This window comes from Carcharhinus amblyrhynchos, chromosome 31 (assembly GCF_965287045.1).
Source record: "Carcharhinus amblyrhynchos chromosome 31, sCarAmb.v2.hapA, whole genome shotgun sequence".
In the NCBI taxonomy this organism is placed as follows: Eukaryota; Metazoa; Chordata; class Chondrichthyes; order Carcharhiniformes; family Carcharhinidae; genus Carcharhinus; species Carcharhinus amblyrhynchos.
The window spans coordinates 14,206,360-14,222,828 of NC_137354.1; the positions used below are offsets into that span (position 1 = coordinate 14,206,360).

A 16,469-nucleotide genomic window follows, 5' to 3' on the forward strand; every position below is an offset into this window, starting at 1 on the left:
CTCATCCAGAAGTCTTTTAAAAGACCCCAGCGAGTTCGCCTCCACCACCACTGACGGCAGCCGATTCCATTCACTCACCACCCTCTGAGTGAAAAACTTACCCCTAACATCACTTCTGTACTTTCCTCCCCGCACCTTAAATCTGTGTCCTCTCGTAGCGACCATTTCAACCCGGGGAAATAGCCTCTGAGAATCCACCCGATCTATTCCTCTCAACATTTTATAAACTTCTATCAGGTCGCCTCTCAACCTTCGTCTCTCCAGGGAAAAGAGACCCAGCTCCCTCAACCTAACTTCATAAGGCATGCCTCCCAGTCCAGGCAACATCCTTGTAAATCTCCTCTGTACCCTTCTACGTCTTTCCTATAGTGAGGCGACCAGAACTGCGCACAGTACTCCAAATGAGGCCTGACAAGGGTCTTATAAAGTTGCAGCATTACCTCCTGACTCCTAAACTCAATCCCTCGATTAATGAAGGCCAGTGCACCATACGCCTTCTTGACCACCTTCTCCACCTGCAAGGTCGATTTAAGAGTCCTGTGGACCCGGACCCCAAGGTCCTTCTGCTCTTCAACACTATAAGGCTCCTGCCCTTGATAGTGTACTCGTTCATCCCGTTGGTTCTGCCAAAATGGATGACTACACATTTATCCGCGTTGAAGTCCATCTGCCACTTCTCCGCCCAGTCCTGCATCCTATTTATGTCCTGCTGCAACTTTTGACATCCTTCCAGACCATCCACAACACCACCGACCTTTGTGTCATCAGCGAACTTACTTACCCATCCCTCCACTTCCTCATCCAGGTCATTTATGAAAATGACAAACAGCAAGGGTCATAGAACAGATCCCTGGGGCACTCCACTGGTGACTGACCTCCATTCAGAAAAAGACCCATCCACAACCACTCTCTGCCTTCTGCAGGCAAGCCAGTTCTGGATCCACAAGGCCAAAGGCCCTTGGATCCCATGCCCTCTCACCTTCTCAAGAAGTCTTACATGGGGGACCTTATCAAACGCCTTGCTGAAGTCCATGTACACCACGTCCACGGCACTTCCTTCGTCAATGTGTTCAGTCACATTATCGAAGAACTCAATTAGGCAACTGCCTGTGTGAGGAACTGTAGGTGCTAATCCATTTCTAGTTGCTGTGTTGGACCTTGTATTGGAACATGTGTCTGTAATATGCTTTGTGAGCCCCCTTTGTTTGAGGGGATAACTCCTAAGTTGATGGATGTGAAAACAGAAACGCTTTACAGATTGAAACCAAGCTTTAAAGATATGGCAGAAATGCAGGAATGAAGTGCATTTTTGGAACTCTAATGGTGTAAAGAAGAATGATCGTTTTTGTGGGGGTGGGTGGGGGGGTGGGTGTAGTTAGGGGGTGAATGAAAATGTTGGAGATCGGAAATGTTAAAAGATTGCTTGAAGTATAAGCAGGATTCTTTTAACTAACATTTTTGTTGTGGATACTTTGTGAAAATGAGATTTTCATACAATTGGTAAATGAAACTAGTCTATGTAGTACTGTTTGCATAACTGAATATTCCAAAGTGGCATTGTAATTGGCTACTGCAATCTTGTTGGCACTTGAGGGAAAGGACAAGAAGGAAAAGAAGAACACACATTTATTTGAAAATGTACTTTGATTTCTAATTTTGTGTCAAAATGTTGAGCTGTGACTAGAACATCTAAACGATGCTAAATTGGAAGGTTTGGACTGCATTTTAAACTGGGATTGTTGCCATCTGATTATCTCATTGTTCATGACCAAAATTCCTTTTAAGTACAAATAATGTACTATAAATTACTGCAACAGGGAGGCCGTACAGTTAATGGAAATACAAGTTACTTGGCAATAGTGCTAGAATATTTATGCGGTTCTTTTCATGTAGTCTTTAGGAAAAATATCCTTGCACTTTGTCTTACTTCATCACTACATTTAACTGTCAAAGTACTGGTTTCATTTGATATGTTAGAAGTGTAGAATTCATGTTGATAACATTGTAAATAATGGGAAGCATTGGTAGTTAGAGTTGGAATTTGCAGGTATGATGATGCTGATTGTTGGGAATGGCGATGAGCTACCAAAAGAAAAACTCAGTGATTTGTGTCACATTCTCTGTGCATACTTGGTATGTGTTTGCACTACTGTGGATTCAGTGAAAATGAAGCCAAAAATGTTTGGAGTGGAGTAAACAGTTTACAAGGAAGTGAATATTGTGATACATTTTCACTGACATTTCCTGGTAACTTTTCCCCCTAGCTATTTATTAAATAGTGAGGTAGAGCTACAATGTATTCCTGACATAAACATGCCAGTTTTGGCTGTGCTTTCTTGTGGGATTATCAAAATAAAATGCAGGAAACATGTTTCACACCCTCACTTTTTGTGGGTGGGACCCAAACATGCTGGTAAAGCCGGCTGCACAGAAATCAGGGTGCGTTTTTAATTAGACCAAGAAATAACTAAATGATCTCCCCTCCACCATATAGATTTCAAGGGCTCTCCCCCACCCCAAGAACATTGGCATCCCTCACCCACATCAACACTGACATCTCCTCTTCTCTCTTCCTTCTTCACCCTTCCGCCCCCCCCACCCCACCAAAAGTCAATGCCAGCATCTCATCTCTTCTCTTCATACCGTCCCATCAACACTGGCATCTCTTACCCCACCCCCAGCAGCGGCAGTATCACTTCACAGCCATCTCTGGCATTTGCTCCCTCCTTCATTGAATACACTTTCCTTTCCCAACACACATACATGCTAACACCACTACCTCCGCCGCCGCCACCACCACCACCACACCCCCTCCCCACCCCAACCTCATGAAGGTCCTACTAGGGTGTATCCCAGTGCTGTCCCCAACACAGATTAACACCAATCTGTCCTGGGCATTGCCTAGCCATGTCCCATTCCTTGGGGGCTATACTCACCTTCACAAAACTTAAGTGAAGGGGGAAGATCTAGTGATGTTGTCTAATATTTATTTCAGTGGATGTAAATCAGGTTCTTGCCCATCATGGGTGTGAATCTCATTACATTGCTGGCAAGTGGAGGTGAAAATCAGAAATTGCGATCTCACTGGCGAGATTCACAATTGCTGAGTTTCACTGTATCTTGAGCCTCTATCGCTAATCCTGTGGGCGGTGAGTATGGGCTCAAGATCATGCCCCCATGTCTTTGTTATTGGAGACATCATCAGAAGTTTACATCTTTTAAGTCCATTGCATCAAGGAATGCACAATAGGAATGTTCTTTATAGCCATACATGAACTTTTGAAGAAGTTGAATATGAGTAGAACTAAGCTTGATGTTCAATCTTATACAAGCTTTCCATTAGTCATTGGCATGTGCCTTCCCATAGTAGATCGGATTTGATTATATGTAATTAAACAAATAGCTGAATGTTATTTTTGACCCATATGGTTGTACTTTTTGCAGCACTAAGTGCACGGGCAAAACATGAGTCTTTTAGCATTATTTGGTCAGGGCTATCTATTGTCCTACCCATAGTAATTAATCAGCTTGCAAGCTTTTGAAGAAGGATAGATTAATCCCTCTAACATATCACAGGACATAGAAAAGTAAATTCTTCAGTAGAAGCATCTGTGCTGCTCACCAGCATGGCAATGAGGGGGATCGTGAGACGAGAAATAAATAGCTTCATATAAGACCTGGCGATGAGCTGAAGGGAATAAATTAAAATAAAGCAGAAGTTTCCAGAGTATCTCCTTTAAAATTCAGGCCATGGTGAGATCATTCACATGCAACTCACTGCCCTCAAAGAATCATTTGAATTGGCAGGTAGTGTCTGAAGTCTGCTGCATTGACATATCTGGTAGAATCTCAGATTGGGAATTGTGAAGTGGCAAGCGCTTTGCTAGAGTAATCCAAGACTCCCATTGCCCCACTCTTTCCTAAAGTCCTTTTTCATCATTGCCATTTTTTGCATTTTTAATTCTTTTATTCATATTCCTCCAGGATCTTGTCCCTCTTTTCTGTAAATTCCTGCAGCCCTACAACCTAAGATCACTCTCCTCCAATTCTACCTTCTTTTGCATGCCTGATTTGAACCACCCAAAATTGCCAACATTACCTTCAACTCCTCTGGACTGAAGCTCTGGAATTCATTCCCCAAGTTCTCATTCTCTACTTCTTGATCTTCCTTAGAGCCTACCTTTTGTTCACCTGACTTAATATCTCCTTTATGTGGTGTAAAAGTTTGTCTGTTAATGCTCCTTTACATTGCCTTGGACATTATAGAGTGCTTCTAACACAGTATAAATGCAAGTTGTTATTATCTTGGTCTATGCAGTGGTCGCCTGCTCTAGGTAGAGGTCACTGTCATGACCATTGAATGATGTGTGTTGCAAAGTGGCTTTAGAACTGCTTGAGCATTGTGATTAAAATTACTTTAGATGTGTGGTGATTTCATGTTTTTATGCTGCACACCACTGTCGGTTTACCGAAAACATTAGAAGAGCTTACAAAAAGTAGTCTCTGGCTAATACACAAATGTAGTTTTCTTTCTGATCAACTGTTTTACTAGTTTACTCAATTTGACATCAGATGGCAGGCTGTTATGGAAACATTGCACCATTTGCTATTAATCATAACTTTACATGGCTCACGGGGGGAATTAAGTTTGCCTTAGACCCTTTCTTAATGTTGCTTCATAAGTACCAATTCAGTGGCCAAACTTCAAAAGCAATAAATTGTCTGAAGTACCCTGCAATGCTCTGGGGATATTTAGGGTGCTACATAAATGCAAATGCTTCCCCCCCCCCCCCCCGCCTATTTTTGTGATCAGAACACTTTCTATATAATGAGAAATTTGTTCTGCCTCAAGATAAACTGAAGGAAGCAAGAGAATTTGTAGCAATACCCTGAAGAAGCGAATTCCATAAGTTCATATTGATTTGGTATTTTTAAACACACATTTGGTGAACTGGAGGGCCAGATTCTCACGTAACATAAATGTGAAATGAATCATTGCTTGAACAATATATCAGATCTTTGTTTCTGATTTGATGATGATGCAAGTTAAAGCAAGGTTGCTTTTAAGATTGAAGCTCTTCCATTATTTCTACATCTGTTTATGTTAAAAGTCAACACTATCATGGCAATTTAAATTTGCAAATGCAGGGTGAACCTTTGCTCGAAAGATTGTGAATGTTTGAAAATCACTATCCCGTTGTGAATGCTCCGTAGTTGAATATATTTTGAGGCTTGGATGGACAGATTTTAGTGTCACAGAAAATTAAGAGATATGGGAAGTAGGGGGTGGAAATAGAATGGAAACCCAGGGTTAGCCATGATTGTACCGAATGGCTGAGTTGGCTTGATTGCCATACGATTTACTTCTGTCTTTTTCCGGTATGTTCCTTATATGCATCATATCTTTCAAATATAGATATTAAAATCTACTAATATTTTGCCATTTTAACTATGATAAAATTAATTCCTTGTCTTAATATTTAAGTTTCATAGTTGATTTGATGAACAGTCAATAGGAATTCCTTTTTTTTTGTTTACATCGAGGCATGGCTTTTATTAAAACAGAATGGTGGAATCTTCCAGCTTTTGAAGTTCATCACCTAGCTCACAGCAGTTATCCGTAGAATGCACGTCGTTCTCAACCCTGGACATGAAACACGTCAGAAGCCACTTTGCATTACATTAATTGAGGAAGCCCTTTGGTTCCAGCATATACATAAATTTCATGTCTCGTTATTGGCTCCCTTGCTGTGGTGTAAATGACAGTATCTCTGCATTCATTCCTCTGAATTATCACTCTCCTTAACTTGGTAGATTTCCCATTTTCATGGCACATTGCAAACCATGGAGCCAATAATGTACATCATGGAGCCAACAATTCCCATGCAATGTCCCAAAGTGAAATGACATTGATTACAAGTTTGTCTTAAAAGTGGAAACAATTATTGATATTTTAGTCCACCTTCCTAAATATATATCTCTCAAATGTATTTTGCATGTTCTTATTGTATTTTGCTGTAAGGGTGTTCGCTCCTCTGATTTTCCATTGTGGTTATTGTCCTTTCTCTTTTAATTTTGCTGTTTTGCTTTATAATTCTGTCTACCCAGACCAACAATTTTGCAACCAAGTAATTAAATGCATGTAATTTTTAAAAAAACCCAATTGCAGTAAATTTAAACAGTGCGAAAAGTTGACTATATAGAGTGTTGATCCAGAGGAATATTATGTAGAGAAGTGTTCATTTGAACGTACAAATTAGGAGTAGGCCATTCAGCCCCTTGAACCTGTTCAGCTATTCAATATGATCATGTTTTATCTGATTGTGGCTTCAATGCCACACTGTCTACACCACATAACATTTGACTCTTTTATTAGTGAAGGATCTACCTACCTCTGCCTTAAAAATATTCAATGACTCTGCTCCAACTCTGTCCAGGGAAAAGTGCTCCACATACTCATGACCCTCAGAGAAACATGTCTTCGCATCTCAGTGGGAGACTTCTTGTTTTTAATCTCTCCCACAAGGGGAAACATTCTTTCAGCATCCACCCTGCTGAGTACCCTCAGGATCTTGTTTGCTTCAATAAAGTCACCTCTCATTCTTTTAAACTCCTAATGGATACAGACACAACCTGCCCAACATTTCATCATAAGATAACCCCTTCATCTCTGCTGTCAGTTGATTAAACCCTCATTACATTGGCAACTTTCTTATTTGGGGGGAACAGTCCTATGGTGAGAAGCTAAGTAAACTTGGGCTTGTATTCTCGAGCTCAAAAGAATGAGGAGTGATCTCATTGAGATGTACAAAATTTGGGTGGGGGGGGGACGCTTGATAGGGATGATGCAGAGAGATTGTTTCCATCAATTGGGAAGTCTGAAACATGGAGGTATAGTCTCAAGATAAGGAGTCTATCATGTTAGGACTGAGATGAGGAGAAATTACTCAGATGTGAATTTTTATTGAGCTCCATTATTGTATACATTTTAAGACCGAGATGGACAGATTTTTGGTGTCTCAAAATCAAAAGATGTGGGAATGGGCAAGGAACTGGAGTTGAAGCCTAAAATCAGCCATCATCGTAGTGGATGGGGGGAGCAGGCTCAATGGCTCATATGGTTTACTCCTCCTATTTCTTGTACTCTTGTGTTGATTTTCTTACCAATGCCCTGTACAACTGTGGTAAAACATCCCTACTTTTATATTCTATTCCCCTGCAATAAATTCCCCTGCATTCCATTTGCCCTCCTAATCACTAACTGTACAACCATGCTAACTTTTTATGATTCATGTACCGGGACATCATCTCTGCCTCAGAGTTCTGTAATTTCTTGCCAGTTAAATAAAATGCTTCTTTTCTATTCTTCCTGCTAAAGTAGACAAGTTCATGTTTTCCCACATTATATTCCATTTGCCAACTTTTTTTTGTAGCTCCATGGGATGAGTGTAGTGTAATGGGGTGAGGAGTATATATGTGTCGTGGGGGTACAAAATCAAAAACAGTATTGTGCAGTAAGTTGAAACTCACTGAGTTTGGTTTTCTTGGAGGAAGTGCAAAGGACATGGATTTGGCCTGTGCTGTAAATTGATGGCAAATGTGTTTGGCATTACAATGCTTAGCTTCCTCAGTGGAGAATCTTCTCTGGCAGGCGCATGGAGCTAAATTTATGGTGCTGGTTTGCAGCTGTGCTGAACAAATGAGTGGTAAACCTTTTTTCCAGCTTATACTAAAGGTGTCACAGTCAATGACTGATGTTGACAGGTGGTGAGGAATAAATTATTCTAAAAATGTAGTCTTGTCTTTATGGTCTCAGTCATTCCATGTTGTACATCCTTTAGTAAGAGGATCTGCAAACCTCTGATATTTGCTGTTAATTTGGTCCATACTTGTGCAAGAGTTTAGAGTCACTGTGCTTCTGGGACAGCCTCTAAGATTTAAAATACCACCAATTCAGTCTTTCTTTCTTTCCTTTTTCTCACATGTATCAATGTTTCATTTAAAATTAAATGGGTTTTAAAAATCCTGCACACATTTTTAAGAAAAGAACATTTCTCTTTATTTGACTTGGTATTTTTCTAAACTTGTTCAGTTTGTGTACAATTTTATGCTGTAGGTTAGTAATTATTTTGATTATTTTAACTACAGTTCAGACTGTTTAAAACAATAAAGAGAGGAAATAAGAAAATTATGTGTACTTGCTTTGCATCTCATTTCTGCTGCTGGTCTTATCTCCCATGTTTTTGATTCACTGTTTAAACATTTCACCCTCTTCCGTCCATCTTGACTCCTTTATTAGGTACTGGTTATTTATGGGGCTTTGTCAAACCCATGGAGATGTTTTCCCACTGGGGTTTCTTCCTTTAATCATTGCACCAAACAAATCTTGATCCTTATTTCAGTTTGCACTCAGAACCTCCTTACCTCCTCTTCTCTGATATTTCTCTATTTTGAATCTCAGTGTAATCTGACCAACATTCACGATTACGTCTTTGAACAAGATCGTGTCACGTTGAAGCTGATTATTAACCAGATCATTTCAGATGACAGTATTCTCTTCCAATGCACTCTAAACTCATACCCTGAGCCCTTATTCCATTTCTGTTCCAGCTGCTCGTTCAGGGTGAATCTGAAAGTGCAAAACCTTGATGTCAGTTGTCTCAGATTTCACATCCTATCCGTCACCAAGCCAGCTTATTTCCACCTCGTGCTACGTGACTTGCTATTCACTCTTCTCCTCCCCATATGTTACCTCTAGTCTTGTAACATCTCCTCACTGTTATCAACTCTGCATACAAGTTCGACTTTCTTCATTTTGTCATGTTTATCTTGATTTTGCAGACATCTGTTAATTTTATTACAAAACATGTCGATTCAAGATCTTTGTCTTGACTTGAACAATACTTCCCCATTCTGCATGTCCCTGACTCCCCTCTCCCTCCATGCAGCTCTATTTCTGCTGCTGCTGTACCATTAGTGGAGGAATCTTTAGCCTGGTATTTCTTGTCTAGAAATTGCCTTTAAAAGCTATCTTTTTGGCCACACTTTTGATTTCCTGCCCTAATGCTTCTTGGTATCTGATTTTACTCTGTAACATTGGTGGTATACCTGCATTAGCATTTTTTTTAGTGTATCTTCAGACGGCATTTTTTTCCCTTTGGGGAATAGTGAGGAGATACTGGAAAGATTCCTGAGCTGATTTTGAGCCTGCGTTAGAGGTGTTATACAAATTATTAATCTACCACTCCATTGAAATTTGAAATTGACTGGGAAATTGTGTCAGAAACACCTTTAACCTTGGTTGTAGCCTGTGCATGTCAGGATTATAGCACTTCAGGTAGCCATCAACAGTATGGAGAAAAAAAATCTTGTTTTGAGGACCAGCAACTTAATATTTCTGAATGAAAATTATTCTCTTACACATGCCTATTTCAAGAGAACTAGTATGTTGTTGTGATGAATTTTACTCTGTTTAATGTGCCAAACTTCAAATTTGCAACCATCTCATGAATTGTTGCTTGTTCAGCATTTTAACACACTTGTTGATGTGCTGTTTTTGTTTAAGCCTCTGGGCACAAATGGAAATAAAGCCCTTGTTTGCCATGTTACCTGTTCAACTTTCTGAATAATGGTTTGACAGCGTAATAAGAAAAAAACACAAGAAACATTCTGGGAACTGTCTCTGCATTTTAACATGGTGTTGGATTTGAATTAATTGGTTCAGTTGATGGAAATAAATGTTTCATTCTGTGCCTTGTTAATGGCTCCTTCAGAAATTTGAAGAGATTGACTCATGTTATGCTGAAACAAATTAACTTTATCAATCTTGTCAATACTTTACTTTTGAACAAAGATCTCTGCATGCCTATTTTTTCAACCACTCCCAATCTTTTGGTGAAGAGAGACAATTGTCTGATTCTGCCTGTGACTAAGATCAAAGTGGCAGAGCTGGCTTGGTTTTAAGACAGTGGAACGCTGGGATGAGCTACACATGTTTCCTCTTTTTCTCCCTGCCCACTGTCTGAAATATGCCTTAGAACTTGAGAGAATGGTTTGAGAAACAAGATCATAATACTGACAACAAACAGGGGGAGCATTCAGCTCATCAAGCTTGCATCAATAACAATCCCACCCAGGCCCTATCCCCGTAACCCCACATATTTACCTTTCTAATCCCTCTGACACTAAGAGGCAATTTGGTGTGGCCAATCCACCTAACTCGCACACCTTTGGACTGTGGGAGATTGCAGAAGGTAAGGGGGCATGGAGTTGGGGGTAGGGTGTTAGCGTGGATAGAGGGTTGGTTGTCAAATAGGAGGCAGAGAGTGGGGGTCAATGGGTGCTATTCGGATTGGCGGTTGGTGACCAGTGGAGTGCCCCAGGGGTCGATGCTGGGGCCTCAGCTATTTACCATTTATATAGATGATCTGGAGGAAGGAACCAAGTGTATGGTGTTGAAATTTGCTGACGACACCAAAATTGGCGGAACGGCAAATTGCGCGGAGGGTGTGGAGAGTCTGCAGAAGGATCTAGATAGGCTGGGTGAATGGGCCAAGAACTGGCAAATGGAATTTAATGTTGGCAAGTGCGAGGTGGTCCACTTTGGTAGGAATAATGGTAGGAAGGATTATTACTTACATGGCGAAAAACTGCAGCAGGCGACGGTGCAGAGGGACCTCGGGGTCCTTGTGCATGAGTTGCAAAAACCCAGCTTGCAGGTACAGCAGGTGGTCAGGAAGGCTAATGGGATGCTGGCCTTCATAGCGAAGGGGATTGAATATAAAAGTAGGGAGGTCTTGCTGCGGCTGTATAGGGCATTGGTGAGGCTGCAGCTGGAGTACGGTGTGCAGTTTTGGGTGCAGTACTTACGCAAGGATATTTTGGCCTTGGAGGGAGTGCAGAGGAGGTTTACTAGGCTGATGCCGGAGTTGAGGGGGTTGAGCTATGAGGAGAGGCTGAATAAACTAGGCTTGTACTCGTTAGAGTTTAGAAGAATGAGGGGAGATCTCATTGAGACATATAAGATGATGAATGGGATGGATAGGATAGAGGTGGAGAGACTCTTCCTGCTCAGAAAGGACAGTAGGACTAGGGGGCACAGCCTCAAGATAAAGTGGGGGGGGGGGGTGGTTTAGAACGGAGTTGAAGAACTTCTTCACTCAAAGGGTGGTGAATCTCTGGAATTCTCTGCCTGTTGAAGTGGTGGAGGCTACCTTGTTAAACATTTTTAAGACGTGGGTAGATGGGTTTTTGATAAGAGAGGGGATTAAGGGTTATGGGGAGAGGGCGGGAATGTGGAACTGAGCCACGACAGATCAGCCATGATCTTATTGAATGGCGGGGCAGGCTCGAAGGGCTAGATGGCCTACTCCTGCTCCTATTTCTTATGTTCTTATGAAACTGGAGCACCTGGAAGAAAACCAGACAGACAGTGACCCAAGCCGGGAATCAAACCCAGGTCCCTAGTGCTAGGAGGCAGCAGTGCCAACCATTGTGCCACCATGCCACCTAGTGGCATTGCAATTTGTCTAACTGGTAAAAATTCAGAATAATTGCGGTTGTAGATGGTGGTAACAGCACCCTCAGTGTGTAACCTGGAGAGTTCAAAGAAAACTAGGAATTCTGGAAACTACTTATTTTAGTTACTCAAGTGATTATTTGTCAATCTACTCTGTCATTTGAAACTTGCGGCTTGGTTTAAACTGGCGATGCTGGCATGATGTTGTTTGAATCTCATCTTGACTTAAATTTTAAAAATTTGTTTATTGGATGTGAGCATTGCTGGCAAACCCAGCACGTGCTGTGTGTACCTAATTGCTATGGAGAAAATTCTTGTATTTTGGTAACGTTCATTTTTCTAAGCGTTCAACTCTCAACACAGTAGTAGTCATGGACATTCTGAATTAGGTACTAAACTGACTGTCTGAATGTGAAGTAAGATGCTCATTTGTAACAGATCTGACTTCATGTTTGGATGTTAACTCTCATTGACAACAACAGTGAGAAGATAATATCTGGTTTTCTTCTTGAAGATCAATGATCCTCTCGCATAATTTTGTAACTTCTAGGATCAGCAATAACCTCTGTGCATGAAACAGTTTGTTGAGTTGTGCAGTTGATAAAACAAGTGAATAGTGCACTAGACCAGCTTGAAGTAACTGGTAAATATATTTCAAAGTTCACCGGAAACATGAAACAAGATAAATTTACAGATACTGTTTGATGCTTCTAAAATTGAACAAAAGCCTTAAGTGTTAAGCTCAATATTATAAATCCTTTAGTTATTAAGATCTAGAGATAGGCAAATTCTATTTCGATAAATATATTCGTTCTAATCTGTTGGGCATCAGAGACATCCAGTCTGGCACATTTTTAGTGGTTTACTTATTGAAGGAGATGTTCAAGTGTTTATCAATTCCTGTGTAAATATGCTTAATAATGTTGATTTGAAAAATACAAAATCATGGTCAAAAATGTGAATATATTCTTTATGTTAAGAATTTCTCATGATCCAATCAACATGAACGTATGCCTGTGACAAATCATGAGGTATTCAGAGTTTCTGGACATTTCATTTTAGTTACTCAAGTGATTACAAAAATCCTCAGCATAGGAAAGTCAGATGTATTGCGATTTAAAACAGCAGCCATTTTTAAAAATGTCATTTGAGATGGGTGTGAGCAGAGATAACTTGATGAGATTCTACTCTGATGGCTCCAGAAAAGAAAAGCATTCAGGAATCTTTAATTTTACTTTTGAATAGTGTTTTTTTTGGCACAATCCACAGATGATATCTTAAACAGAAGCTGCTTAACTCACTAGTTTGTACTGCAGAGTTGATTTAGATATTGTAACTGTTTTAAATATAAATTAAATCAAAATTGATTTCAGATTACAAAGGGAATGCAACAGGATTCAATTTTGATATAAACTCAGATTAGATGTGTGGATGTGCTTTGATATCTTTCCCCAATTTTTTCAACACCCTCTCCCTTCTAACTTTTCAAAAAAAATTCAATTTTTCAATCACCATTCTTGGGAAAATTGCAATGGGAAATAGCATTCGAAACTGCCACCACTGCAGGTAAGCACACAAAACTAATCTGTGAAGATTAACATCTCCAAATCCTGCTGGAGTGTAGAGTATGTTTGAAATTTAAATTTGGAATAGGCTCCATGTCTTAGTGATAGAACAGCTGAAGTGTGTGTACTTGGTTCCCTGCCAGTCTCTCAAATTTGTAGGTGATGTGAAGGAGGTTGATCCTTGTGAAATATTGCAAATTTGTTGATTACTCTAACACGTAGTGAGTATAAGAGGTATCTGAATTCAGCAGGATATGTTCAGAATAAGCAAACAGCGTAATGAAAATCAGATATTTTTTAATAATTAAGTCTGTGAATGCACAACAAAAGTGCTTATGGAAAGTAATTTGGCATAGTCATCTGGACTCAAAACGTTAGCTCTTTGTTCTCCTTACAGATGTTCCCAGACCTGCTATTTTCCAGCACTTTCTCTTTTGGCATTACTCAACGTAAACTTAATTTTAAAAGACTATTAGGTTGCCTCTAGCGGGTATTTGATTTCAAATCAGATTATAATTTTTAATAGTTGCTTTGGAATATTGTGTTCCAGGTTTCATGTTTGCAAAAAGAGTTAGATGTGTTGGAGACAGTTCAGAGAAGGCTATTAGGATGATTGAGACTGACAGCTCTAAGTGAGGAAGGGACACTCCCTTCAGCAAGGTTTTTTTTAACAGACTGATTAGTTTTAGATCATATCTGCTTGATGGGGTTGGATAACATGTCGTTGAACAACATTATTTTATTTGGGTTTGGAATAGAAGGACATACAGGTAGTTGCTGGAGTCATGTTTGTGTCACTTTTGTAAAGCAACAGACTACAACTGCATCAGATTGATGTTGGTATCTGTCAGAATTCCGGAGTTTCCCTTCATTCATCTTTAGAAAGATAGGGTTAGGAAATTATTAGAAGGCTGGCTAAGTAGGGTAGAATCCATGTTGGATAAATTATACGTTTTTCCTGGCATGTGTAGATTTAATAGACCAAGTAGCTGTTTGTTGTTATGTTCTTTAAATGTTTATGGTGCTATTCTTTTGAAAACTATTAAGTGTTCTTCTTAAAGAGAAAAAACTTGAAAGAATCTACCAAAACTTGAGTATTAGCCTCAGATTGATTATATTGGCAAAATTGGAATTAAGGAACCTCAAAGACTACCTTCAAAGGAACTTAAGGATTATTCAGAATCTTTGTTTTGAAACAGAATTGTTTTGCATATGTGCGTGTGTGCACATGTGCGTTCTAATCAGTGTGCTCCTAATAGCACTATTGACACATTTATTATACTGACATTTTAAAATGTGACACAAGGTGCAAGACTATATAAATAAATTTGCATCTGTTGTGAAAATAACCAGTCACTTGGTGAAGCACAGTAGGTTAATGACTTTGATTCCAAACTGCGCAATTTACTTGAATCATCTTGCTATTCGATAATAAATGGATTTGATGTGTAAATATAGACATTTGTTAATTTGAAAATTATTTTTCTAAACCTATGGAAATGCACTTACCACTACTTGGGCAAATTTGACCTTTTTCTCCCCACAGAAATGATTCAAGATTCAGTCATATTTCAAGATTGTGTTTTTAAAACACAATTTCATAGGCTTAAAAAGCCACCAACTCTGTGCAGGGTATTAACTTAGCATGTTGATTCTGAAGCTTTCCAACAACTGGCGACATTAAGCAATTTATTATTTTGTCTTTGATGGCCAAAAGACATCCATGCCTCTTATGGTGGGGCTATTCTATTCATGTGACCCAGCATGATATGTCTGCTGAGAACATCTTCTGAGGAGAGGGGAAGGTTAGTCAGTTGACAAGCCTATTCACAAATCACTGAACAAGAACAGGGCTGGAGACACTGGGGCTGGCTGCCTTTCCATTTCCAACTAATGCAGAGCAAGACTGGTGCATCATCAGTTAATCACAATCAGGAAAAGTTAAATGAACTACTGTCATGGTGTGTTTCAATTTTTTTTAGGATTCTGTAGTTGGATCAAAATGGAGTTTGATTACAATCGTGTGTTTACTTGTCTGTAAAATAAAGCAATTTAATAATGTGTAGCTGGCCTTGTTTGCTTTTGTAATGTCCTCAGCCCTACAACTCTGAGATCATTGCACTCTCCCAATTCTCTTGCACTATAATGCTTTTCATTGAAGCTGTGTCTTCAGTGGCAAAGGAACTAACCCCAGAAATTCCTTCCCTATATTACTTTCTCTCCTTTTTAAGATGCTCATTAAAACTCATCTCCCTGACCAAGTTTTGGTAACTTATCATAAAATCTTTATTTTTGTTTGTGATGAAGCACCTTGGAATGCTTTTCCCATAAATGCAAGTTGTTTTTGTCTGCCTCCAGAAAGATTGGTGAAAAAAGTGATGCAAAGAATTTAATGATTGTCATCTTCCTTCCCTATTTTTGTCAGCAACCATTAATGTCAATGTAAGATGGAAAAGTTTGGACTGGTGAGTGATGGAAAGTGGTCAAAAGGCTCAGGGGAGACATTTCTATTGACAATCTATTTTACAAAATTTCAATCTGCACACTTTTTTGTCCCAACTTTTCCTCATGACTGTTTACTTGCAATATACTTGACTTTGAATGTTCTCAACATCAGGTGCTCCTCCAAGCTCTGCTTCCAATTCTGTTTTAAAACCAATTTTAAGTTGTGGGTTTGTTACCTGGGTCAGATAATTGCAATTAGGATTTTAAAGTTAATGTCTGTCCAATTACTCAAAATGATTGGAGGCCAACATAACAAGAGACAGGCCGGTTTATTCATTCTCAATTCAGGAATGAACCATGTGGTTGGCAGAAGGTTTTCCTAAAATCATTCACGTCCTTTGTGTGAACGTGAATGCAGTTGGTCGTGAGCATTTTGCACAGCGATGGGGGAGTATGGTGATAGCTGTTTGTGGTGAACGTTTTAAGTGACAATTTTTGTATCTGTTTCAGGTGGGGAAAGAGACAGTACAGACTACTGAAGATCAGGTCATGAAGAGGGATATGCCACCAGCCTTCATCAAGTGAGTGTTGGGTTACATTTACATATAATAGGCTTGTAATGAATGACTGCTCATATTGGTTGCATTTGTACTTACAAACAACCTTATTAATGGGTCTGTAATGGTTTTAATCATGTTGGATTCAATTGCTATAGCAGGGAAACAGTAAGAAGTTTCACAACACCAGGTTAAAGTCCAACAGCTTTATTTGGAATCATGAGCTTTTGGAGTGCTGCGTTTCCTCGGGTGAGACACCTAAGGAAGGAGCAGCGCTCTGTGAAAGCACATGATTCTAAATAAATCCATTGGACTTTAACCTGATGTTGAGAGTCTTCTTACCGTGCCCACCCCAGTCCAACACTAGCATCTCCACATTATAGC

At 39.7% G+C, this 16,469-nt stretch overlaps 1 protein-coding gene across 2 annotated transcripts in view; it reads left to right on the top strand.

Moving 5' to 3' along the window:
• The window catches only part of LOC145360585 (vinculin), a 120,856-nt gene that overhangs the window by 39,703 nt on the left and 64,684 nt on the right, over nt 1-16,469 (top strand). For both annotated transcript variants that reach the window (XM_080215923.1, XM_080215924.1), the window contains exon 2: nt 16,039-16,109. In XM_080215923.1, coding sequence (XP_080072049.1) covers nt 16,039-16,109 — 71 coding nt within the window. The remainder of the gene's footprint in view (nt 1-16,038; nt 16,110-16,469) is intronic.